The sequence below is a fragment of the Dendropsophus ebraccatus genome, chromosome 7, assembly GCF_027789765.1.
Source record: "Dendropsophus ebraccatus isolate aDenEbr1 chromosome 7, aDenEbr1.pat, whole genome shotgun sequence".
Taxonomy (NCBI): Eukaryota; Metazoa; Chordata; class Amphibia; order Anura; family Hylidae; genus Dendropsophus; species Dendropsophus ebraccatus.
Window position 1 is genome coordinate 144,316,130 of NC_091460.1, and position 27,022 is coordinate 144,343,151.

Sequence of the window (27,022 nt, forward strand, 5' to 3'; positions counted from 1 at the left end):
AACAAAAGCATTTAACCTCGACTTAAACGTTGTGTCCCCTGAGGCAGCGCCAAGTTGGCACTCTACAGTTACCAATGCTAATATCACTAGACTTGCAACCGGACTGATGTAATAAGTAATATGCATTGTGCTAATCTCTGGGAAACTCGGAGGAGAAAAAAAAAAAAAAAAAAAAAAGATATAATATATTCGGAACTAAATTAAAATAAGAGTTTCAATAAATGTGAACTTTAAGAGGACATTGGGGGGAAAAAGAAAGGAACTTAGTTGTTCCAGCTGTAAAATCTGCTTTATACATATTTTGTGGTTTTTCAATAGAATGTTTTATGGCTTGTTCAATGCTCACAAATAAATCAAACGGCTCCATTCCGTTCCATTCTCTTTACAAGATTTTTAGTCACCATTGGGAAGATAAAATATCAGTTTGGCTCAAACTGCAGAGGCCTACATGATTTCTCCACACAGGTGGCCGCGCCTTCTCTTCTTCCAGCTTCCATATCCCTGCCACCAGAATTACCAGGAGCATCTTCAAGACATCGGAAAGGCAACAGTCTATTAACGACTGAAATAAAACTCTTCTCGCCGGGCAGGTTTCAGCTTTTGATACCACTGATAAATGTTAGTAAGGATCTGGGTGGTGGGCTCCAGATGTTTCTTTTTTTTTTTTTTTAATAGGCCTTTGTAGTTAAACCTGTGAAAACAGCGAGGAAACCAATGTGGTCGTAATGAAAAGCCGATGACTAGTGCAAGGAAGTAGTTGGCTTCCATCATGTTAAAAACATAAAATTCCTATTGATTTCTTTTACGCATCTTAATTTCACATGTGTTTGATACACCCAAAGACTGTAACAAAATGGTTATCCAAAAATATTCTTTAACCATGGGATAGGGGTTAACTCACTTATTGGTGGGACCCCAATAATACTGAAAAAGGAGGTCAATTGTCCCCCAGATAAACAAGGGGCATTGCGCATGCACAGTTAGTGCTTTGTTGTTTCTTTATGAGGCTTTTGAGCCTTGGGATAAGCCCTAAAGTATATCCCCACATTGCCAATCACATGGAGGCCAATTTGCAGGATATTACAACTGATAAAAACAAGATCCCTAGGATTATCTCTTAGGCAGCTCAACTTGTAAAGCCTTGTGAAGACGTGAAGGAGAACGCATTTTTTCTTCTTTTCTTTTTTCTGAACTGGATAAAGACCATTGGGTGCAGCTCTTTGTGACCCTCAGATTGCCTGGGTTTCTCCATTTGAACCTTCAATTGGTGTCGTGCCCTTTGAAGAACCCAACCAGATAGACACGCTTTTTTAAATATCTCAAATCATTGGAAAGCAGTAGCACCACCTTCTAGAAGTGACTTGTATGCCAGAATCCTAGATGTAAGGAACATGGAACATCTAACAGCCAGATTGGACAACAAATTGGACCTGTTTAAAAAAGTCTGGGACCCATGGGATCTCTATTGGGTGGAGAGGAATACTGACCGCTCCGACCCTTCTGCCTCTTAAACTAGTCCAGTTGGATGTGGGCTCTTCCCTTACCCCTCCCCCTCCCTCCCCCCTTTCTTTTCTTCCCTTCTGTGTACTGTCTGGTGTCTTTATGTAGTTTAGCTCTTTATGGTATCATTAGGAGATAGCCATACGCCCTTACATTGGAGCTCCGACATTGTTGTTCTGGTCCATCGCCCCTCTTGTGCTATCAGGGACAATGACTTGTTATCTCTGTGTATTCGGGCTATACTGGGTTACTATCATATGTACAATGCTCTTTTTTGTTTTGATGTCTACATTGTTGACAATTTTCTTTGAATTTTTTTTTAATAAAAATACAATTATTAAAAATATATATATATATATATATATATATCTCAAATCATCCTGGTTGCCTTACTGTCCTGCACATAGTGCTTCCCCTAATCTCTTATTTTAGGCATTAGGGTTAGACATCACAGTATGAGACTCAGATGAAGGTATCAATTGGAATAAATCTCTTGCACAGGGATGTCACTCCTCCCTTTGCGCAATGCAGTGCCCCCTTCTTAAAAACTTGTCACCGGTCTTCACACAAAAAAGTTGCACCCAACTTTTCACCGGTCTTGATACTTGCCCCCCATATCTTAAACATCCTAATGACAGATCTAGAAGAGTAACGTTGAGTGTAAGGGTACTACTACACGGAACGATAATAGGCCAAATTGGCCCTATCCGGCAGATTATCGGTCCATGTAATAAACGCAGAACGATCAGCCGATGACAACGCGTTGATATAGGTTTGGACATATAATTGTTGGCCACCGACAGCGCACCGGTGCGCGGACGGCGGCTGAAGATTAGCAAAGTAAATGCATTACCTATCCATGGTCCAGGGCTCCTCCTACACTGTACTTCTTTCCCGGGTCCCACGCGCTGCAGCTTCAGAGCCTCCTGTCTTAGCTGACAGGCCGCTCAGCCAATCACTGGCTGGGACCACTGCAGCCAGAAGCGGACCACAAGAGGAGCCCTGGACCATGGATAGGAAAATGTATGCCAGTTAGCAAGGGCAGTGGTAACGGTAAATTTATGAAAAATTATTATTATTTTTTTTAATACACACACTGTACTTTGAGGTCCCCCCAGGGTTCTTCTATGTTAGCTATAATGGTCTCTCATAGAGATCAATGTAGTGCATTGATCCATGAGATCAGTGCTTGATTACTTTGGGCTGCTGGAGCCCATAACAGTAGAATGCAGAGCCTGGATCAGCATCATTGTGGTGTTGAGGCCTGGCCTGGCCTGGCCAGAAGCAGGGATCACCCCCTCAAGGCGTTAAACATAAAATTTCTTTAAAAAGGACAAATTTGATCAAATCCAAAAATACACAGGACACCTGTCACTGACGAGAGCTTTGAAGCACAGTTTGAATGGAGTCTGTACGTAAAGTTGCTCAGGCTGTATTAATTGCAGAAAATCGGGAAAAGAACAAGAAATAGAAGGGATTGCAATTTAATAAATTTTTCAAGCACTATAATAATAAAGACGTGATATGTTTGCTCTTACCTCCTCCACAAGTGTATTATTGTTATATCTAATAAAAACGCCTAACAAAGAATAAAACAAATATATATTGTGAACTGTGAATTACAGTTTATTAGTAAGATTAAAAGAAAAAAAACAAGATCTGGAGATGAATCCTTGTCGGTATTAAGCTTCGCTTTTTCATGGAACACGTTTAAATATCACGAGAAACAGATAAAAGAAGTCACAGTTACATAAGAGCGCAGATCATGTTTGGCACAAAGTAAAGAAGAATTTACAAAAATAATTTCTGCATTTCAGGTTATAAACATAAAGCGGGACCTAAAGATGTCAACTGTATCATCCGAGCAGGTATCGAGTGGAGATATCATTACTAATAACACTAGTCTGAACAGGGTCAAACACATTTTATAACTGTACTATCAAATTACATGTTAAAAAAAACAAAAACACCTGCCAACAGTATACATGGTATAGTTTCCCAGTAATGAAAGTACAGATGAACACATCTGTCACAATGTTTTTAAGTGAACCAGGTGTGGATTTTTACATGTCTGCAATGTCTATGTAAACCTATATAAATTGTGATACAAAATAAGATGAAATAAAAAAAACAACAACGTATGTACATCACGAAAAACGATTATAGGACAAATTATATTTTTCTCTGTTAGAATAAAATAGCTTGAAACTTACTTAAAAATTTGTGCTGTGGAATAAAATAAGGCCTTATCCCCACATTCTGTGCACGGTCCCTAAAAACTGATGACGTGTTACGAAACTGAGTAAGGAGCTGCTGGCATCTCAATTCATTATGATGCCGGGAGAACCAAATCAGTTTAATTCTTTGTGCCACTGCTCTGACATAGGCGTGTGGCGAAGATTTAAACTGATTCGGAGCTCCCGGCATCATAATGAATCGTGATTAGAGATAAGCGAACCTGGAGCATGCTCGAGTCGATCCGAACCCGAACGTTCGGCATGTGATTAGCGGTGGCTGCTGAAGTTGGATAAAGCCCTAAGGCTATGTGGAAATCATGTATATAGTCATTGGCTGTATCCATGTTTTCCAGACAACCTTAGAGCTTTATCCAAGTTCAGCAGCCCCAGCTAATCACATGCCGAACGTTCGGATGGACTCGATCCCGAACCCGGTTTGCTCATCTCTAATCGTGATGTCGGGAGTTCTGTGATTCCGGTCCGTAGCACATCATCCTGGAACGTGTAAATGCTTTCTTGTACTTTACGGCAATGATATAAAAAAAAAATAAAGTGTCCATCTAGAAACATGTCAATGCCAACCATTTATTGGATCTTGGTTCACCGGATGAAACGATGCATCATAAAATCGATAGTTGTGCATCTGGGAAATTTGCCTATAGAGCTCTCCTCCACTGGGGTAAATACTTTAATCTGCCGCATGTGAGTGTCTCTTCCATTCTGATGATTTGCTAAAACTGCTATCTGGATCATAAAAGTTCGGATTGGTCTCTTATGTGCATCGGTTAGGGGCACATGGATCCAACCGCTGGGCTCCACCAATTCTAGTTGCTGCAAGGGAAAAAAAATAAAATTATAAATTATTCAAGCAAAAAAAAATTCCTGACTTTATACTGAATAATATTACTAATTCCTGCAAGAGAATGTGAAATTATAGATAAAGACAGTAAAAAAAAAAAAGTTAGTTACACGTCGATGAAACTGAAAATAATGATCATTCCAAATAGGAACGCCATTCATCTTTCTTTAGCCCCTTAAAGACCGGACCAATTTCCATTTTTGCATTTTCGCTTTTTCCTGATGGTGAAAAAATGCGACTGCTATGGCCTTTTAAGCACATAGAAACCCACATGAGCCCCTTTTTTTTGCGCCACTAATTGTACTTTGCAATGACAGGCTGAATTTTTGCATAAAGTACATTGCAAAAGCAGCAAAAAAATTAAATGTGTGGTGAAATTGAAAAAACAACAAAAAACAACAAAAAAGATCATTGTCACTTATTACAAACTAAAAATCAATGGCTGCCGGGCACGCATCACTACGTGTAATATCGATGCCAGGACGACAGCTGATGACTGTGTAATAAAATAATACACAGTCAGTTTCTATGGCCGATAATCGCTTCGTGTAATAGGGCCTTAATACTTTGGTTTCCAAACACTTTGGTGAATGAAGTTCCCCCCTGAAGTTTTGTTCGGTATCTGAAAAAAACCATAGGCTGTATCCATGTCTTCCTGGACTCCTTAGGACTAGAGGCAACTTTGTCGGCTACCAGTACTCAAATGCCGAGCCATCCGAATCCCGCATGCTCGAGTCGCACTCATCTCTATTTATTATTCCTTCTTGCAAAATCGGTATTTAGCTGAATCATACAATGTTTTATCCTGTTTGAACATAATTTTGAAAAATATATATATATATTACTTTTTGTAAATTATATTTTTGTAAATGACATTTACCCAATAACAAATCTGATCTAACTCTATTCTAGTAATGGCCGCCTCAGCCCCTATCAGCTCCTCTGAGAGCCACATACAGCCATGACATACCTTCCGAGCATCTTCTAGGCTCTATTCCCCAGTGTTTTCCTTCAGACAATCTAACAACAAAACTAAAAGCAAGAAGGCTACTTTCAAGACCTCCAATTAAAGGAAGATTTTTTTGTTTTTGTTTTTAAACACCAAATCTTTAACAGTAAAACCATAATGTGTGCATCTCACAGCCAGAGCAGCCAATGCTGCCTATACACATAGGATTGCTCTACATTTACCCTCAACTTTCCATACAAATGAACAGTATGACCCAAGATGCATCTATATCTTAATGGGAAATGCTGCTTGGGAAAACAAAGGACTATGCTTGGTGAATTACCCAATTCTTCCCAAATAAGACTACAGGCACAGGTAGCAAAAGTGGCGGAATTCCACGGCGGAGAACATGTCCATTCTTCAGCGCGGAGAAAGGAGCCGTGCGTGTCATTGTGACAGGGAGGCTGGCAGCATTCCGCCCCGGAAATTCCGCTACTTTTGCTATGTGTGAACGTATCCTAAGATGTCGTTAGGATATGGCCATTCACCTTGGATTGTTAAGCCATTTAGATTCATTTTTTTAACAGTATTATTATTATAAAAGTAGGATAAATCAACTGGGCACTCATAGGATGCAGCGATATCCAGGACTGGGGGGGAGGGGAGCTTACACACTAGGAGGACTGGGGGGGGGGGCACAAAAGCTCACACACTAGGAGGACTGGGGAGTACACAAAGGCAGTAAGTGCTTTATTTGCAGATGGTGCAGCCATTGTGCATAGAATTGGAAAGTGTTTATAAGTGTTGGGTGAGCCGGTCACCTGCCACTCTCTGAGTACAGGTACAAAGTGCATGGAACCATTGAGATATGGAGTAAACGGTGAGGGGACAGCAGAAGGGAACATACATTTAGGGAATGTTATAGGCGTGCCTCAAGAGATGTTTCTTTACGGCACACTTGAAATTGTGTTGGTAACAAGTGTAATGACTCTGGGTGCAGTATTCCGGAGAACCGATTTAGCACAAGTGAACAATCTCCCACACCTCAGGGACATAAAAGAAAACCAACACTATTACAAGGGATTGGCTCAGTGTGTTGATCTGGAAGTAACAAGTTATAACCATGAAACTGAATAAGTTATCAAATTTTAGTAACTCCCAAAATACCCCTTTTTGCCCTACAGTCTCCGGGATCTCTGGTGCTGCAGACGTCACAACATAGTAATGGACCGACCAATGACTGGGGTGGGACACCGCTCCATACACCGATTGGCTAAGTGGGCTTTCCATCATCAAAGTTGGCATATTCCCCCAAGTTGTGACGTAATCATGACTAGGGGGAAAATGCCTTCCTCCAGGAGTCCCGGGGCCTTCTGTGCAACGCTTCGCGGGCACGTGGGGAGGTAAGTAGTGGTTTCTTGATATCCCCACCCCCCTTTGCCGGCTGCAAGATTTTCGGACTTAGACTGGGTATATGTTCAGACTGACTCTTTTGTACCAAAGCAGAAAATAAAATTGATATTAAAAAGGCAGAAAGGTGTAAAAACTTATTAACTGACTGGCTGAAATAAGGAGAAAAAAAAAAGTATCTTTGTGGAAAATCATAGAGAAAGAGCTAAGGAAAAACTCAGCCACTTTGCCAGAAGATCTGCATGTATGTTTTCCTGTCTGGACGGTCCTCAATAACAAATGTCAACCAGAAAGCAAGCTCGCTCTCAAATCTATAGTCACTTGTCCTTTAAAAGATATCACGGCTTTGCCATAGCACTGTACCTGTCAACACTTAAAGTGTTACAATCTGGCCCGTGGCCACCTCCTTTTTATGTAGGAAGAAGACGATCTTGCAGAAATGAGGCAGTAGTTCCAAAAAGAGAGATGTTACTAGATCCAAAAGAAACTTCCACAGTTCCAAGCGAGTTAAAAGGAGAGCCCCTACAAGAGACGCTTTAAGGAAAAACCCAAACAAAAACAAGCAGAATGGATTCTGGTGAAAGAGGCAATTGTAGGAAGAAAGCTCTTTTATAGCAGCAAACAGTTAGGAGACATTAAGACCACCATGGAAGGAGATGACTTCGGCATCTTTGGCAGTTTCTTCGGCCAGATCAGAAGCTTTGATTTTCACTTGAAATAGCTAAAAAAAAACGGCACGGCTGAGAAAAAGGCACAGCACTCACTAAACAAGCATGGAGGCCGGAGACGAGAGGCGCTACGTGAACAGCACCTGAAATAATTTTATATACAATCAGGAATAAAAAAAATGCAACATTTTACCTAATTAACTTTTTTTTTTTTTTTTAATTATTTTAATTTTAAATATACAGCTGAAGCATTATATCACCAGAATATTCATGAACAGATACTGAACCCTCACAGCATCTGTAGCAATCCGTCTAAAACTATTTTACACGCAACATTTATTGGCTATGGTCCCGCTACGGTCAGTGCAGTGACGTCTCTTGGTCCATTATTCTAGGTCAGGTGGACTGATCGCCCTTTGTCTTTAATTAAAAAGTCCATTGAATTTGATATTAAAAACAGTGAAAGTACAGTGAAAAAATAAAAACTGAGTGACCAACTAAGAAATAACATCCGCTGTTTGCAAAAGACTTCCGAAAAAAATTGACATGATCATTATGTTGACGTCCGCGCAAAGTCCGTTATTTTATACACTGTGCGCACTGGACATCCGTCATTCCATTCACTTCAATGCATTGCACTGCAGCCAATTAAATTGTGGCAAAAACAGACGTCTTTTTAAATAGAAAAAGCAGACACCTTTTCTGTTTTTTGAATGTCGTGTGAACATAGCCATAGCCATACGATGATTCTTGGAGATGCATCCAGTAAACTGTTAACTTCTATTTAGCGTGGTCAAAGTTTCTAACCACAGGATTTGATCGGGTGTGATGTGAATACTTGGCGATTGCTTTGGTACTGGGAAAATTATCTAACCCAGATGTTCAGGCGCAAATTCAAAGTCCTTTAAACCAATTGTTCATCCTGTCTGTTCGGGATACATACCAGCTTCTTGTTTTACTCAAAGCGAGTGGGAAATCAGACTTGCTAGGTAATTTCTGAAAGGTATATTTGAATATAATTAAAGATTCTTTTCAGGTCTAGAAAAGTGATGGCGGGCCCATACAATAGACTGTCAAATTAGGATTGTGACTAACACTGAAGACACTGAACTCATATCCCACAGCCTCTTCACGGTTTACCAGACATGGTTCCAGATCTTGGATATGATAATGCAGCTCGGTCATACTCTCCTTGGTAAGGGCCCTATTACACGGGATGATTGTTCAGATTTAAACGATAATCGTTTAGGGTAACAGCAGACAACGATTAAACGACCAACGAGAAATCGTTGGTCGTTTGATAGAACTTGGACCTATTTTTACCGTTGATCGTTCGCATGGAATAAGACGTCCGCAATAGCGACAAACGCAATAGCAACAACAAAACGACCGCAAGAACAATCATAAGTAATGACTATCTTTCCTTGTAAAAAGGTGAACGATTTCAGGTCATTCGCCATAGCGGTCGTTTCAGATAGTTTATCGTTGAAAAAATCGCTTTGTGCAATAGTACCCTGGAGTTTGCAAGCAAGAACCTAAAGGACTCTCAACTTGTAAGAAACAAGATTTCCTGGTCTAATGAAACAAAGTTGAACTTTCTGACTTCAATACTAAGGGCTCTATTACACGTGACGATTATCGTGCAAATTATCGTAATATTGTTTGAATTCAAACGATAATCATTCTGTGTAAATGCAGCCAATGATCGAACAACCGAGAAATTGAGCATCGTTTGTTTGCTCGGTGTAATAACACGTCGTTCTCATAGGTTCTGTAGGTGTTATAGCTCTGAAACAATCAGCGAGGACAAGAAGACTGCAAGAACGATCAGAAGTAACGATCATCGTTCCGTGTACTTGGGTAAACGATTTCAGGTGGTTCACCAAAATGGTCGTTTAAGATTGTCGAAAAATAGTTTTGTCTAATAGTCGTAACTAACGACTGTCGTGTGTAATACGGTGAACGATTTCAGGTTAACGATAAACTATCTTTGCGATCATTTATTGTTAATCATAAAAAATCTCTTGGTCTATTAGGACTCTAAGCGTCATATCTGGAGGAAAGCAGGCACTGCTCATCATTTGCCCAATACCATCCCGACAGTAAAGCATAGAGGCAGCAGAATCAGGCTGTGGGGGTGTTTTTCAGCATCTAGAACAGGGAGACTGTTCCGAATAAAAACCTTATCCAGAGGGTTCGGGGCCTCAGACTGGGCTGATGATCCACCTTCCAACAAGTCAGTGACCCAAAGCACACAACCAAGAAAACACCAGAGTGGCTTAAGGGCGACTGTGAGTGGTTAAGCAGGAGACCTGACTTGCACCACATTAAGGGTATGTTCCCACTTACCGGATACGCAGCTGATTTTCTGCTGCGGATCCACAGCAGATTTCTTTTAAATAACTGAACACAGCATCAAATCTGCTGCGGATCTGCTGAGGATCCTGTAGGTGTGAACGCACCCTAAACAAGTCTGCAGAGACTTGGAAATGGCTGGCCCCCAACGGACCCCTTTCAATGTGACAGTGCTTGAGAAGATCTGCAAAGAAGTTTGCATGTAAACCTTGTGACATCATGCCCAAGACGGAAGGCTGTAATTACTGCCAAAGGTGAAAAAGGGAAAGGGTCTAAAGACGTTAAAGAAATTAAGAAGAGTGTAGACCCGCAGTGCTACTCAACCAGTTTGACTTTGGGCCCCAAACACCAGACAGACAGAGTTGGTGCAAGGCACCAGCGGACAGTCTGAGTAAATGTTATCAGTAAGCAGGGTCCTCACTAAAAGTCAGCATAGGTCCATGGATGAGGCAACAATTGTAGTCAGACAGGCAAAAGATCAGGGCATGCAGCTTTACAGGCAGGTCAGGCAATTCGAGTTGGCAACAGGAGTGGCAAATGGTACAGACAGTAAGCATTACCCAAAGAACAGGCATGGGTCAGGATACACAGGAATTAAGCAAAACTACTGACATTTGCTTGGAATACAAGAATCCAACAATGCTTAGACAGGAAGGAACAGTCACAGCGAGTTTAAAAAGACGCAGGTGGACCTGGATTGTCAAAAAGGGAGCAGCAGAAGGAGACAAGATGGCCCTTTAGTTCCAAAGCAGGTGGCTGTGCACACACCTTGGTTGCCAAAGGTGGCTTTGCAGTAGCATCCAGGAGGAGGAAGCAGATGCCAGGAGACACAAGGATGCCAGGGGAGAAAAGCAGACCCGGAAGCAACATGCGGACAGGAGCATGGTGGTGAGCAAAAAAGGGAACATGGGTGGCAGCCAAACCACACTTTTAAGGCCAATTACACACATCCGTATCCTAAACAGAATGCGGACCCACTGAGGTCTACAGGACAACGGATACAATCAAGGCTGTTATGGTTCGTACATTTGCCCAGAACCCAGAGAATTTAAAGCCTTTCAAAAACACACAGTCCGGAGTCACACACAGATGTGTAAGTGGTCTAAAAATAAAATTCACAAGGGCAACCTTAGGGTTTAAACCTACAATGTGGGTCAACACAATTATCTACTCCGCACCAGGTTGAAAAAGTAAATAATGCGGATATTAAAAAAAAAAAAAAAAAAAAAAAAGACGGCATTTAGTTGTCATTTTAAAAAACGGGCAGCCGCCAGGGGAGAATGTAATAATGAGTCCTAACTTACCTGTGGTGAGTGGTGGGACCAGCCCCGGAACAGTCTGCTCAGCCAATCAGAGCCTGGAGTAGTATCCCGCCCCAGTAACTGACTGGCTGAGCAACCAGTCCATCAGCCGGGTCGTGAAGTGAGCAGCGCCAGAGATCTCGGAGCGGCAATCTGGGACTGAAGAGGCTGGGGAGAGGTGAGTTAATAGTCTTTGTTACTTTCCCCCGTGCTCCTTCCCGACTTCTATAATATTACTAGAAGATTTGGTTTACATACACAGCAGCATATCTTCTATACAGAAAGGTTATCTAGTCCTGCGGCATAAGAGAGGCACTGCTCAACATTTACCATGAGAAGAACTTTTCAGCAGCGTACAGCAGCTGATTCATAAGACATGACTGGTGTCAACATTGGAAGAAACGAAGGGTCCTGCCCTCTTGGCTGCCCTGAAGTGCCACACACAACGGTACAGTCCATCAAGTGTCTGTGTATACAGACACATTAAACATATCCTCATGGTAAATGTTAAACGCATATGTGGACAGCGGCAGGCAATGGGGCTTGAATTATCTTTTATGATATGTTATTTCTCAGCACGACATGTTCGTTGGCACAATGCCCTTCAGCTTGGCTGTGAACAAGAATCTTATTTGAGAGGTTTTAGTATCATGTTTAGATTGTACGGATGATTTACTGTACTTCAGTTTTAACTGTGAAAGTTGGAGGAGCCTCCTATCGCTTTGCATTAGAATCACTAGAATGAAGCATCCTCCGTACAACAGCGATAATTGGACGATTATCGTTCTGTGTAATAGATACAAAGATCAGCCAATAAACTGATCGTTTCTTTAGGACCAGACCTAAAACCATCAGCCGACTGCTCATCGCTACGAGTAATAACCATGTGCGGCTGGCAGCCGCCGATTGTCCAAACCGTTAATACTTTACCTGTCCATGCTCCCGGTCTTCTCCTGCGCTCTGTATGCGCCCTGGCATTGCAGCTTCAGACAGCCGTGGCCAGTGATTGGCTGTCAGCCCAGACAAGCCGCAGCGCGGGGTGCAGGGACGAATGCAGAGCGCAGGAGAAGACCGGGAGCGTGGACAGGTAAAGTATTAACGGTTTGGGCAAGGGCTCCATGAACATCGCTAACAATGTCCGTGCAGCCCTTGGTAAACGATTATCAGGCCATGTAATAGGCCCAGTAAACGAGCGCCGATCTAGCAGATTGGCGCTGGTTTACAATATTGGGCGGCCATCAGTCCATGTAATAGGATCCTTACTATCACTTCACAAAAAGCATCTGACGTATCAAAAAGTTTGATCAGAGGCTCGGTGTTCAGACCAATTGTTAAAGTGTCACTGTCGTTAATTTTTTTTTTTTTTTTTTTTATAGTACAGGCGATTTTGAGAAACTTTGTAATTGGGTTTATTAGCCCAAAAATGCATTTTTGTCATGAGAAAGCAGTTTGACGATCTCCCCCCTGTCTTCATGTTCTCTATGGAAAGGGGAGGGGTGGAGGGAGGGAGAGGAGGCACCAAAACAGGACAACAAAGAGTTAATTTACAGCTACATCACCAGGCTCTCTCCTCTGAAGTCAGCACTGACCTCTGAATACCGGCTTTCACACAGCTCCCAATCCTTTGTTCTCTGCTGGCGACTAATCTTAGTGCATTGTAGGGGGGACCTTTCTTGGAAGAGGGAATTGTTCAAAATGTACAACCTCTTAAACCGTCAATGTACACCACCAGTTAATTATAGCCTGATGATCTTTAACCCTTAGAGGACCCGGACAATTTCAATTTTTGCATTTTCATTTTTTCCTCCTTGTGCTTAAAAGGTCATAGCACTTGCATTTTTCCACCTAGAGACCCACATGAGCCCTTATTTTTTATGCCACTAATTGTACTTTGCAATGACAGGCTGAATTTTTTCATAAAGTACACTGCGAAACCAGAAAAAAAATTCAAAAGTGTGGTGAAATTGAAAAAAAAACGCATTTATTTTATTTGGGGTTCTTTCGTTTTTACGCTGTTTGCCCTGGGGTAAAACTGACTTGTTATATATGTTCCTCAAGTTACGATTACGACGATATGTAACATGTATAACTTTTCTTGTATCTGATGGCCTGTAAAAAATTCAAACCATTGTTAACATAAATATGTTCCTGAAAATCGCTCCCTTCCCAGGCTTATAGCTCTTTATCCTTTGGTCTATGGGGCTGTCAGGTGCCATGCGCCATGAAGTGTTCTTTCTATCGGTACCTTGATTGCGCATATACGACTTTTTGATCGCTTTTTATTACAATTTTTCTGTATTGGATGCAACCAAAAATGCACAATTTTGCACTTTGGGATTCTTTTGCGCTGACGCCGTTTACCGTGCGAGATCGGGAATGGGATAAATTAATAGTTCGGGCGATTACGCACACGGCGATACCAAACATGTTTGCTTATTTATTTTTATTAATAACCTGGGAAAAGGGGGGTGATTCTGACGTTTATTAGGGGAGGGGGCTTTTTACTAATAACACTTTTATTTGTACTTTTACACTTATACTAGAAGCCCCCATGGGGCTAGGATTGTGCCCCTGGGGAACTTCTAGTATAAGTACTCTGATCTCTCATACAGATCTATGCTGCATAGATATGCAGCACAGATCCATGAGATAGGCACATTGATTGCTTCCGGCTGCCGCAGCCGGAAGCAATTGAGTGCCGAGCTGGGATTAGCGGCATTACAGCACTGACCCCGGAAGGGGTAGGATGTGTGGATCGGAGGAGCGATCCTCCACACTAGACACAAGGGAACGGCTGCATTCGGTAATAGGATGCAGCTGTCAACTTTGACAGCTGCATCCGATTAATGTATTAGCGGGCACGGCGATCGGACCGTGCCCGCTAATACCCGCGGTCCCGGGCTACGAGCGGCACCCAGTACCGCGGCCCCGCTCTGAACGCCTAAGGATTAAAGGGGTAGTTCACCCAAAAAATTAGATTTTTTTTTTTTCTTCAAGTCAACTGGTGGCAGAAAATGCCAAAGATTTGTCATTTACTTCTATTTAAAAAAAATCTCTTAAGTCTTCCAGTACTTATCAGCTGCTGTATGTCCTGCAGAAAGGAGAGTATTCTCTCCAGTCAGTGCTCTCTGCTGCCACCTTTGGAACTGTCCAGAGCAGCAGCAAATCCCCATAGAAAACCTCTCCTGCTCTGTACAGTTCCTGACATGGACAGAGGTGGCAGTAGAGAGCACTGAGAGTACACCCCCTTCCTTGAGACTTTTTTTTCCTTATAGAAGTAAATTACAAATCTCTGGCACTTTCTGCCACCAGTTGATTTGAAAGAAAACATTTTGGGTGAACTATTGCTTTAACAATAATCTGCTTTAAATCCGTAATATTTACCTAGCGGCAGAGTATCCCCCAGCAGTGTATAGGGTATGTATTCTAGGCTCAGCTCCGGACGACCAGGGAAACACTTCTCAGGCAATGATTTATGAAATCTGTCTAAAGCCTCTAAGTGCCAACATTCTGGGCTCCCGTCCTCTGCCGCTCGGCTGCCAAGGAGCTCCGCACAATGTCCAATAGCTTAATACGATTAAAAGGAATAAAAGCCACTCCAAAGAACTTAAGGTATTTATATTCCGGTTTTATTGCCATCTCGGCTGGCCGAAACCCAATCCTGATAAAATGGCTGCACTCTCCCTATTATAAGGCCGCTGTCGATAGGCCCATGAAGAACGGCCATGAAAAGGTATTGATTTATTTTTATTTTTTTTGCGGTAACACTGTTCAAAGTGGATTAATCTGTGAAGTTTCATAATTTGTTCCATTTTTTCAAAGCCCCAATAAAAGTGCAGTTTCAGAAACGCCTGTTATAAAACAGCTCGGAACGCCCTCGCTTTCCATTAATACTTAATATTTTACGTGTGCACGTTACATTGCAAAATCATTGAAATACTACTTCACTTCAAATGAGAAACAGATATGCCGATCCCGCCAAATGTCCTGTGCTGTAGTTTGACACCTTACGTAAAGCATATAAAAGTATTGAGCGTAAAGTCCTGGTGTACGGGGCTGCCGGAATAAAAACAGCATTTACGTGTTTTATAGTAAAAAAAAAAAAAAAAAAAAAAAAAGTGAAAAGAGAAAATAATCAATATATTGTAAAAAAAAGCTGTGATACATCTTTGATCAATAGTATATTAGCTGTTTGTCACCCTCCCATAAACCTGTAGTGGTAAGGCACATGGAGGGTGAAAAAAAAAAAAAATAGTACGCAGAGTCTGCCTCCAAGACATGAATATTTTTGGAGGTTCTTCATAGTTATCATAGGCCCAGTCACGTTAATTCTGAGTACAGGCTGCAGGACATACAGGGGCTTAACCCTTAAGGACACAGTAAATTTTGGCCTTAAGGACCCGGCGCCAATTTTCATTTTTACGTTTTTCCTCCTCGCCTTCTAAGAGCTATAGCGCTTTTCTATTTTAACCTACAGGTTAACCTCTAGTTTTTGTTGGTACCATATTCGTGTAGATGGGACGTTTTGATTGCTGTTTTTTCTGATGCATATTGTAACAATTCCAGCAGGGTTTTTTTTTTTTTCTATTTACGCCGTTCACCGTACAGGAACACTGTTGTTACATTTTAACAGATCGGACAATACAATATAGAATGTGTTTGTTTATTTATTTTTAGGTATTTTAAAATGTTATACATAAAAGATGGGAAAGTTGGGCGATTTAAACTTTTATTGGGGGAGGGGCTATGTCATGTTTATTAAAACTTTTTTTTTCTTCCATTTTTTTTTATTTTACACTGCCTGAGGCAGACTCTATGCAACGATGGCAGAGCTGACTGCAGGGAGGAAGGTAAGAGACCTCCGGCTGTCAGCTAAAATGATCCCGATCGGACAGTGACAGGAGCACAGATGCTGTGACATTTAATTGCCGCGATCGAAACATTGCAAGGGTTAATGGCGGGCAGCCACGCAGTCACGGCGGCCCGTCATTAACAATAAGGACCCAAGTGCTGATAGCAGCCGGACCTCACTCTCTATGAAGCGAGCTCAGCTTTTGAGATCGCTTAATAGAGCCTCAGGACTTATTGGCGTACATGTACTTCATGGGTCCTTAAGGGGTTAACACAAGGCACACATCCAATTAAGCTCCAATGGGATCATTGTAACAATCAACTGTGCCAAAACATGGCAGACTAAACTGGCAGATCACAGTCACTATCGCAGATCACTGTCAGAGATGACTGTCACAGGTCACTATCACAGATCACTGTCAGAGATCATGCTCAGTTTAAAAATAAATAAAAACAAACTTTGATCTTGCACATGGGGGGGGGGGGGGGGGGGGGGAGTACTGCCTGCACTCATAGCGCCCCTACGCAGTCTGTCCTGCTCCATTCACTATCATTAGAAAGAGGTGGGTCGGGGCCGAATCAGCACTCCTAATGGTCTCACCGGACCACAGGGAACACAACTAACTGCACGGGAAGTGGAGGGTAAGAGACGTACTATAAGAGTCATACCCTCCTACTCGGTTTTTCCTAGATCCTAGATTTGTCTAACTTGCTGATCGTTCCCCTTTAAAAAAAAAAAAAAAAAAAAAAGGATCTGTGGCTTCTCCTGATCCCGGTCTCTGTATAAACCAATCTACGCAGCTCCAAATCTGTGTATATGCCGTATATCTATGTACAATCTTTAAATCTGCAAAATGTCCACAATATACTCCTTCACCCTCCTTGGCCAAAAAGTAAAAATGTAACAGAGAAACTATTAAAGTGATTTTGTCATGATAACAAGAACACCCAGGCAGGTTATAAGACTTAGTAAAGCATCGAAGACGAACAAGCGGCCGCAGCAGAAACTAAGACGTGCAAACAACATTAATCTGGGGCCTTTACAAGCCGAGAACAACAAATGTCCCAGCGGCCTCCAGTAACACAGAGCCTTTCTTCCCAATGGAACTTTCTGTGAAAAATGATGTGTGAACAGCAGGCAGTGATGTTCACACAAGTATACTGCATGCAGCCCAGCAGGCCAGTTTTTTGTATTTTTTTTGGACCGTGCCTTGGAGGTGCTGGCACAATGGAATTTAAATAGCATAATTGCTGGTTCCTGTGGGTGCCAATCTGAGAAATAACAGGTACAACAAAATGTATGTAAATTATGGCCATGATAAAATAAAATGCATTCAGCCCGTCTACTCAAGAGATGTAATTTCTAATCACAACACGTCAAGGACAGAAGGAATCGAGAAAGAAGAAGAAAAAAAAATGCTGCAATAACGCAAAGTTCCCGAGGTTCATTTTACAAGGACCTCACACAAAGTGCTTTTTTTCCCTCCTCTTCTTCTTCTTCTTTCGCAACTCCGACTAGAAACAGCATTATTTGCTAAAATAGTAAAAGCTGCCAAAAAAGAGAAGGTACATCAAAAGAAAGAAAGATGGAAATAGAACAAAAATGCAAAAAGGCTCAATATAAAACCGGGGCTGAAAGAATACAATTTACAGCATTAAGACAGTGATTTTTATTTGCGAGGGTCTCGTTGGCGAAAACAAACTTCTCAATGGCACACAACAGAGAGAGGCGCTATATTAAGTGCTTCAATATCATACTTTCTAATTAGACTCTTTTCAGGGGGTTGAGGGCACTTTTAAAACAGCCTTGGTTCACATGATAGAACAATGGGAAAATTTTACGAATGGCTGAACGCTAACCCTGACAAGTGTGGAGAGCCAACGACAATACATTATATAGTAGCATAACCTGCCACCCACGTTGCTGAGAGAACAGCTTTCGAGGACAAGCACTGAGCTGTAAAACCACAAAATCCCTTATTACACATTGTACTTTGCAGTTTAGGTAAAATACACCATTTTGTTTCGACTGCAGATTTTAAGGTTTATTTTCAGTTTGGATAATTTTTGAATTTATTCAACAAGCACGGACTAATCCGCCCTCTGCGTCTGTATTTCAGATTTGTCTCTTTTGTTCCAAAAGAAGAAAAAAAAACAACCCAAAAGTATCTTCTTGCAGAAAGGCACCAAGGTTTGACATCTGCTACCTAGCTTTATCTTTCACTCACTCTTGTATATTATACATGTTCATTTCCTATTGCACAGGCATTACATGAAGGATTGAATTTCCAACACTCAGTACTGTTAATTTGGGGTAAAAACACTATTAATTCATTAAAACATGATCAATGTGCTGAAAATACAAAAATACAATAAAAGATTAGAAAAAAAAAATAACATGCGTCCAGGATGGTACGAAGAGATTTGGACAGTTGTCTAACGTTAAGATAAAGGGTATGTGCACACTACGGAAAATTGGCGGAGAACTTCAAGCAGATTCCGCTGCACACTTCCACATGGGATGGGTGGAACTTCAAGCAGGGGCATGCAGTGGAATCCGCTTGAAGTTCTCCGCCACTTTTCTGTAGTGTTCACATACTGTAAGACTGAGGTGTTGGAAGTAACAATCTCGATAGGGGAAGCGCAAAATCTATCTTGTTTGTTTCTCTTTAAATAATAGTTTGATCAGATACTTGGGATTCCAAATCCCGAAAGATCCTATCCAGTTATTTAAACTGAACTACAGGCTATTGCTGGAGAGGGCAACAGAGAATTTTGTGGCGCCACTGATATAAAACATTGTCGTTTTATATCAGTGTCGTTAGTGTTGTCGTTAGTGTCCTCAAGATGGATACGATGCCACAACTGTTGTATATCTTCCAGGCGTTGCCCATACGCACCGTGCCCCCGCCCCCCCTTTTGATCTCTTCAGAATCTTAGAAACAGCATTTTCTTAATTTATCTGGGGAGGTCGGGATGTTGAATCAGCTACCGGAAAATGGCTTAATCAAGAGAGAGGGGGGGAAGTTGGGCTACCCGATCCTAAGTTATATCATTCAGCTGCGGTATTGCTGCATTTATTTGATTAGCATTTTCACAGGGAAACTAAGCAATGGGTCGTCATAGAGGGGGAAATGATCTATCCAGATTTTTATCTCCTTCCCTGGGTTTCACCAGAAGATAGACCGACAGAAAGGGAAAAATCTATTTTCTCGGAAGAGTTGTTGGCCTGTTGGGATAGGGTGACAGGGGATCGGTGGCCAGGAGAAATGGCCCATTGATGCCTATTCTTCATAACTCAGCCATCATCCCGGGTATGAGTTTAGGGAAGGGGTGGCCAACTGAGAAAGACATAAGGGCATATCATGTCCTAAGGGGTTTGGTGCTCCCAACCTGTGAAGAATGGCCAGTATTTTGTAGATATCATATAATCAGCTTTTTTCCTTTGTAAACACCTCAATAAGGAAAAATTGTTTAATAGAACCCACAACTAGACTGAAGATGATTTTCTTTGGAATAGTAAGACCTTCACATACCTTGTCACTTTTGTACTATATGCTATTGGAGGAGGTAGTCCAGGGCCTACCGGGATATACAAAAGCCTGGGGAAGGGAGTTACAGGAGACCATCTCAGAAGGTGGATGGACAAAGGCTTTCTTGCCTGCCGATAAAATGCCCTTGGCTGTGTAGTTTTTGGTATAGAAGCCCAGTCTTATTACATCCTACTTCCTCCCTGGTTTCGGAGCTGTGTTGGTGTTGTGGACAAGAGGCACCGTGCTTCATATATTAGTGGGAGTGTCTCCTTCAGAATTTATGGCAGAAGGTCTTTATGGTACATGCGCAAATCTTGTTAAACACAGCTCAGACAAGATGGGAGTTTCTAGAACAACTACATAGAAGGGGGAATTTATCAAGACTGGTGTTCCCATATGCTGATCCCAAAATAAAACCCTGCCCCCCCCCCCATGCACTCCCCTGAATTTACTTGCCATTTTTGCTGTGGCTGTGCTATTTTTCTGTTTTTATATGTCAGAGAGACATGTCAAAAGTTTTGGTTGGTCAGGGTCTGAGTTTTCAGGCCCTGACCAATCAGAGGAGTAAGCGAAGAGTCAAGTGCACGATCCTCTCCCGAGTCAGGAGATGGCTCCATAGACTTGCATTGAGTGTCCGTCTCCTCACATGTCACGAGGTTGGAAGAGACCAGGTTGAGCATAGACGCTCACCGGTGTCTGAGGAGACCAGGATAACGCAGCATCCTCCATTATCTAAGCTGCCTTATATTGCCCTAACCACGGGATTAAGTGTACGGGTCCATATGTAGATACTACCACAGGGAGCCAGGGAGGTAAGCGGACGTGGTTGCCGGCCATACCTAAAAAAAAAAAAAAAAAAAGCCCTTCCCCTGGAGTACCCCATTAATTACACCAAATAAACTTTGTCTTCACATGTTTGTACTCGACAGGTGGGGACATCCTTGATACTCATCATAAATCTCCTCCTAATGAATAGAATTACAATTGATTTAGAAGTCTCTCTGTTGGATTTAGGGAGATGATATGCTCTAAATATATTAATGCATTCTCGCTCCTGGCAAGTAAAAACATTCAGATAATTTATATACCCTATATGATTGGCTTAGATTTCGGGCAATGTATTTCTCTTTCAGCACGCGCTGCACTCCATCCGCATTACACCAGAGGGGCTTATGGGCCAAAGGTCACAGAGAGAGGTCAGCATATGAACATGGAGTACATTACATTTCAAAATGTCTTCTGTTTGTTACTTGCAACCTATGTCACAGCTCCTTCGTCTTATAAGTGTGAAGCTGAGAAAACTGAACAAGGAACGCCCATGAGTAAGGGCCCTATAACACGGGATGATTACCGTGCGGAAAATCGTTATATCGTTCGAATTTAAACAATAATCGTTCTGTGAAATTACAGGGAATGATCGAAAAATCATTAATGTGTCGTATAACTAACGACTATTGTTCTGTGTAATACGGTGAACGATTTCAGGTTAACGATAAACAATCCGCTTTGTCTAATAAGACCCTAAAAGTATAATGCAACAGGACATTCAAGATTTTAAAAAACAAAGTACCATAGTTAAAAATGTAACCAACAATGTCTTCTACTCCAGAAAAAACAAACAAACAAAGGATTTCCAAAAGATAGGCTATGTTCACACAACGTTCCAAAAACATAAAAGATGTCAGTTTTTGCCGCAATTTAAGTGATATTAATGCAGTGCATTGAAGTCAATGGAATGACGGATGTCAAACGCACACAGTGTGTAAAATTACAGACAACTGCGCGGACGTCAGAATAATGATCATGACAATTATTGCGGCCCAGTTCCTGCGAACGGCGCCAATCTATTACTAAGCACTGGCCCGGCCTGAAGCACTGGAGGTGGGCTGGCCGGCCCCAAAGGAAGGAAAGCCCCTCCCCTCTATAATGTGGCTCCATCGATTCCATTGAGCCTTTACAAGCTACGATCAATCAAGTGGTCGGGGCCACACAAACAATCACTGTATTATTAGTGCGGCCATTTACATACATAGTCTTCATCCTGACATCTCCTGCAGCTGACAATGACTTGCTCCTTTGCTGAATGCTGGACCTTTGGAGACGATTATGGGGTAAACTAGCGATGTTAGGAATTCTTGTTAGAGATAATCGGTCCATATAAAAAGGACCTTAGAGTTTCCAACAGATCCTGAATTTGTGATTACCCCATTCTCACTAATGTGGAACCCAAGATTTTATTCCAAAGTAAACCTTGCATTCCTGCAAACGCTCGAGAAGGACGCCATTGTGGCATCGAAAGATCCCACATATGCAAGGGTTACTTTGGAATAAACAAGTCTTGATTTGCGTTACCAGTTGGAGCGGATTATCAGTCTTCCTCTACTTGACGGCACCCAAATAATTTCTGGCAGTGTGTCTCTCTTGGAACATATATTTATTATATATACACATATATATATATATATATATATATATATATATATATATATATATATATATATACACATAATATTATATATTATATATATATATATACACATAATATTATATATTATATATATATATATATATATATATATATATATATATATATATATATATATATATATATACACACACACACACACACACACATACTGTAAATGGATGTGCCCTGAAAGCTGTAGCTGTGAAGGGAACAGATAAAATGTTATTACAGTTTATACCTTGGCCCTAGTGTGGACGTTCTTTGTGACCGTCCAAGAACACACACAACGCTTTCACTACACATCTAAGGACGCTTTATCATACTAAATGGATAATTCCATTCTTCTCTTTCCGTACAAACTGTAAACCAATTTACAGACGTTCCAAGACACATTCCGTGTTTGCTAAATGTATCAGTAAACTAAAAAAATAAATCCGAAACACTAATATTGTTAAGCTCATGACCACAAGCAACATTAACCTGTTCTGCAGATAGAGAACTGATGACAAAATCATCTCTTACCCTGCGCCGGCCAAACACGCCTCAGCAATCCCGCTCCACACTGCTAATATCTATACCAGATATTTATATAATATTTTCACCGTAACTCCGAAATCCGTGTATGGACACCACAACCGCATCATTAGACTGAGGCGCTATACATCATCTCTATGTAGATGTCCTCAATGAAAATCAGATGTCTGGGGCAAAAGGAGCTCTAGTGTCACATGGACACCTATGACATGGTTAAAGGGGAACTATCAGCAGGTTAGACGAATAGCCCTGATAGCCCTCTATTACAAAGACGACGCTGAGGAGGAAGGTTTGTTTCTTACCTTCCTCCTCTGCGCTGCCGATGCAGTTAGTAGTTTACACGGTCCAATAAGATCATTAGGAGCACTGCCCGCCCCCACAGAGCTGATTAAGCCTGGCTGCCCTGCCCCTTTCTAATGTATGGAGCGGGCTACCCAGGGGCTGTGGTATGGGGGCGGGCTCCCATGGGAGTATAACATTTTGGATAGCCCATCAATATCAGACTTGTTTAGAGCTGCAAATCAGCCGCCTGAGGGGGTTGCAGTGCTCTAAGGGTCCTTTTACATTAGCCAACGAGTCCGAATACCGCCCAAAAACAAGCGCCGATCACAGAGACTGGTGCTCGCTAGTAGCCCTGTATCACTTGTGGGGCCATTAAAAGGAATTAGTCACCTGTAATTCATGTTCCAAACTGCTGACACTGTAAGATGCTTTTAGGACAAGGAGACACTTGGTACCTTTCATATATCCAGCTGTGCTTCCAGGATGTACAGACACACTTTTTTTATTTTCCTCTGGTACAAGGAGTCAAATAGGCGTCCTCAAGTTTTTGAATAGCTGCAAGCTGGAATTTCTTCCCTCCCCCCACCTCCCTGCTTGATTGACACCTGGAAGCTGAGTCCCAAGTGGGCGTTTGCTCACTTTTATACGAGCCGATTATAGGCTGAAAGAGCTCGTTGTTGATAATTGGCCCATTCGTCTGGACGTTCGGCAGATTGAGGTTCAGAATCATTAAGTCATAGGGACAGGGAGAACTTAAAGCCGAGTCTGCCGTGCGTCCTTCGCTTGAAATTCCCACACTGATTCTGTAGTGGGAACTCTAACTGCAACACCTACAAATAGGTGTGACATTGGTAGCGGCAATGATATGGGGGCTCTTACCTCTAATCGGGCAACTTATAAAAACCAATGCTGTCATCTCACTACCCGGATGATCTCCGTACGCCACTATATTTCAGCTAGAGCGGTATAACAGCCATAAAATAAAGAACAAAACCCACAAAAACTAGATCTGTAGACTCCACAAAGAATAAACCATATAGGCAAAAAATTCACGGAAAAGAAATTTTCGTATACTATATAGTTTTTTTTTTGTTTTTTTTTTACTCCGTCCGATCTCCTAAGGGATAAGTGGGGTCTGGAGGCAGATGAGCCACATGGGGAGTCCTAAAAAACAGGATCTTCTGTTCAGATTTCCTGACGTTACAAGACTATTTGAATATGAAATTCATTTTACCGAGAGGAAACCAACATCGCCTGTTTACTGGAAATGAAACCGACTCAAAGAAAGAGATACCTTCAGAAAGTCAAGTAAAAACTGTCGGCTGCAGCGAGGACACCGCTGGTCCATAAAACGAGGTGAACGTGGAAATCCAGCAAATTGCAAAAACTAAAAAAACATGAAACAGCAAGAAGTGAAGGTTTTGGTATTATCATAAGTTCTCTGAAGTCTGGAGGAAAAGTCTCAAGAATACACGACAAGTCCATGTACGGGCCACCAACCACATCAGAGGGAAACCACCCTGACCGATTTGTGCAATATGATCTCATCCACACCTTCTGGAATTTTTCTGGGCCCCGGAAGATCGTCCGTATTTGCATCCGTTTCCATGAAATGTGAACAGTACTAGTTTGCTTAGATTTGATCAGTCATGTGACATTCGTGACGTCCGTAAAAAATACAGATCTCATAGACTTCTATAGGTAATCCGTACTGTGATCACAATCCGTACTAGGATATGTCCTATTTTTTTAATGGAATGGATAATAGATCAAAATTAAAACGGACTGTGATTACGGATCCACAATTAGGGACAACTTTACGTGATGTGTGAATAAGGCCTAACTATGCACACACAAATACTGCTTTTTATCATAGTATATGCCCCTTATACACACAACGCAGCATGCTCTGGATACCATGTTTAAAGGCTTTACCACCTAACTTTGTCTATAGAACTTAAAGCATGAAAATGCTGCCTAATCTCTTGGCATCATGTTATAGGGCAGGAGGAGCTGAGCGGATTGATATATATCTTTATGGGAAAAGATTCAGTATAACTAGTAATTTATTGATTGAAATCTCTGATGTTTCCATGCTAAGGAGTCCACTCCATTGAGTGACTCCGCCCACTGGACTCCTTACCACAGAATGAGCAGGGATTTCAAACAAGTAATGCTACGTTTCGTCGAAACGATAATTCGCCCGTTCGTACGATTAACGATGTTGGACTAACAATTTTCTTTTCGTAACGATCAGCGGTTAGACGGTAGGCTGTATCGTACGGAAAATTCGTTTTGTGATCGTTTCGCGATCGCTTAAGCCTATCTCACACATTGGTTAAATCGGCGAACGACTGTTCACACGGAACAATCTGTGAGTTTTTTGCGAACGATCAACGACGATTTGAGAAGTTGTTGAAAGATCAAAATGACCGATTTCTCGCTCGTCGTTTGATCGTTCGCTGCGTTTACACGTACGATCATCGTTCGAATTCGCACAAAGATATAAATCAATCTGCTCAACTCTTTCTGCTCTACAACATGGTATCAATATATTAGATAGCATTGTCTTGGTGACACATTATAGAATAAGACCTGCCCTGATGCTAACCTCTGAACAACGTTCACAACACATCTCTTAAAGGTGACAAACATCTTGGACATTTTTATTGACTTGTTTCCGGAACCACAAAATGAAGCAACCTTGTAAATAGTCTTTATTTAAAATTTTCCACAATTTTGCTGGTGCTAAGAGCAAGATAAGGTTAATCCACCGGCTAACTCCATGTTATATCCAGCAACAGGGAAGAGAAGGGGGTTACACAAGCAGTACGGATTGTGGACAAAGGGGAGAGATCCCTTGGCGGACGGCTCACACTGGCTCCAGAAAGATGAGGGGAACACACACCAGGCAGGTTGCGGTGGACAAGTATAGACAGAAAATAGAGCACACCCATCAAACTGCAGAGGCTGTACGAGCTAAAGTAAGCAAAATTTAATAAAGACCTTTGGAAAAATGTTTGCTTTTCAAAAGGTGTCCATGGCCTTTAACTTCTGTAAGCGGCAATAAGAGGATTAAAGGGGTAATCTGGCAAAAAACCTTTTTCTTTCAAATCAACTGGTTTCAGAAAGTTATATAAATTTGTAATTTACTTCTATTTAAAAATCTCCAGTCTCCCCATACTTATAAGGAAGTGGTGTATTCTCTTCAGTCTGACACAGTGCTCTCTGCTGCCACCACTGTCCATGTCAGGAACTGTCCAGAGCAGCAGCAAATCCCCATAGAAAACCTCTCCTGCTCTGAACAGTTCCTGACATGGACAGAGGTGGCAGCAGAGAGCGCTGTGTCAGACTGGAGAGAATACACCAATTCCTGCAGGACATACAGCAGCTGATAAGTACTGGAAGACTGGAGACTTTTTAACAGAAGTAAATTACAAATCTCCGGAACTTTCTGGCACCAGTTGATTCGAAGGGAAAAATGTTTTGTTGAACAACCCCTTTAACTTTTTTAAAGCTGTTCCCCAGCCGCTCCCTATAAGAACTGATGATGTTACAGAGTACAAGCCCATCTAGCGCTGATGTCACATTTACTTCTGTTTATTCAGACCTAAAGAACGTATTTAACAATACACAGACCCAAAGCACACTCGTGAACATCACGAACAATCGAAATGTCAAGAGGAAGTCGTAAATTAAGCCGAAACATTACGGAATCGCTTTATTCTGGAAAAAAAACAGGATATGGCTGCTATAAAATAAAAGCATAATAATAATACATAGAAGTCAAATATTTTTATAGCCAGGCTTGTACAGGAAAATATAAAATGACGGCTTGTCTATGAATGAGGGAGTGGACAGTAAGGATTTCATTACCATCAGAAGAAGAATTACCGCATTTACTTGGTATCTGAAAAGCCGCCGATCGGTGGACGTGTAATAGAGGAATATCACCGCACTACAGAATCCTGCAAACCGATACAACTCTGCCATCTAGTGGAGGCCAGGCACAGTGCACGTGTCTATGGGGTACTTAGGTTCTTCTACAGTCATAAGAACTTAACAGGGTAGGGAAC

General features: G+C 41.7%; 1 protein-coding gene across 2 annotated transcripts in view; it reads right to left on the reverse strand.

The window, feature by feature from the left end:
• Positions 1-4,308: 4,308 nt before the first annotated feature.
• ANAPC10 (anaphase promoting complex subunit 10) overlaps positions 4,309-27,022 on the reverse strand; it is a 34,713-nt gene continuing 11,999 nt past the window's right edge. For both annotated transcript variants that reach the window (XM_069976865.1, XM_069976866.1), the window contains exon 6: positions 4,309-4,568. In XM_069976865.1, the coding sequence (XP_069832966.1) occupies positions 4,338-4,568 (231 nt within the window). In that variant the 3' untranslated portion in view covers positions 4,309-4,337. The remainder of the gene's footprint in view (positions 4,569-27,022) is intronic.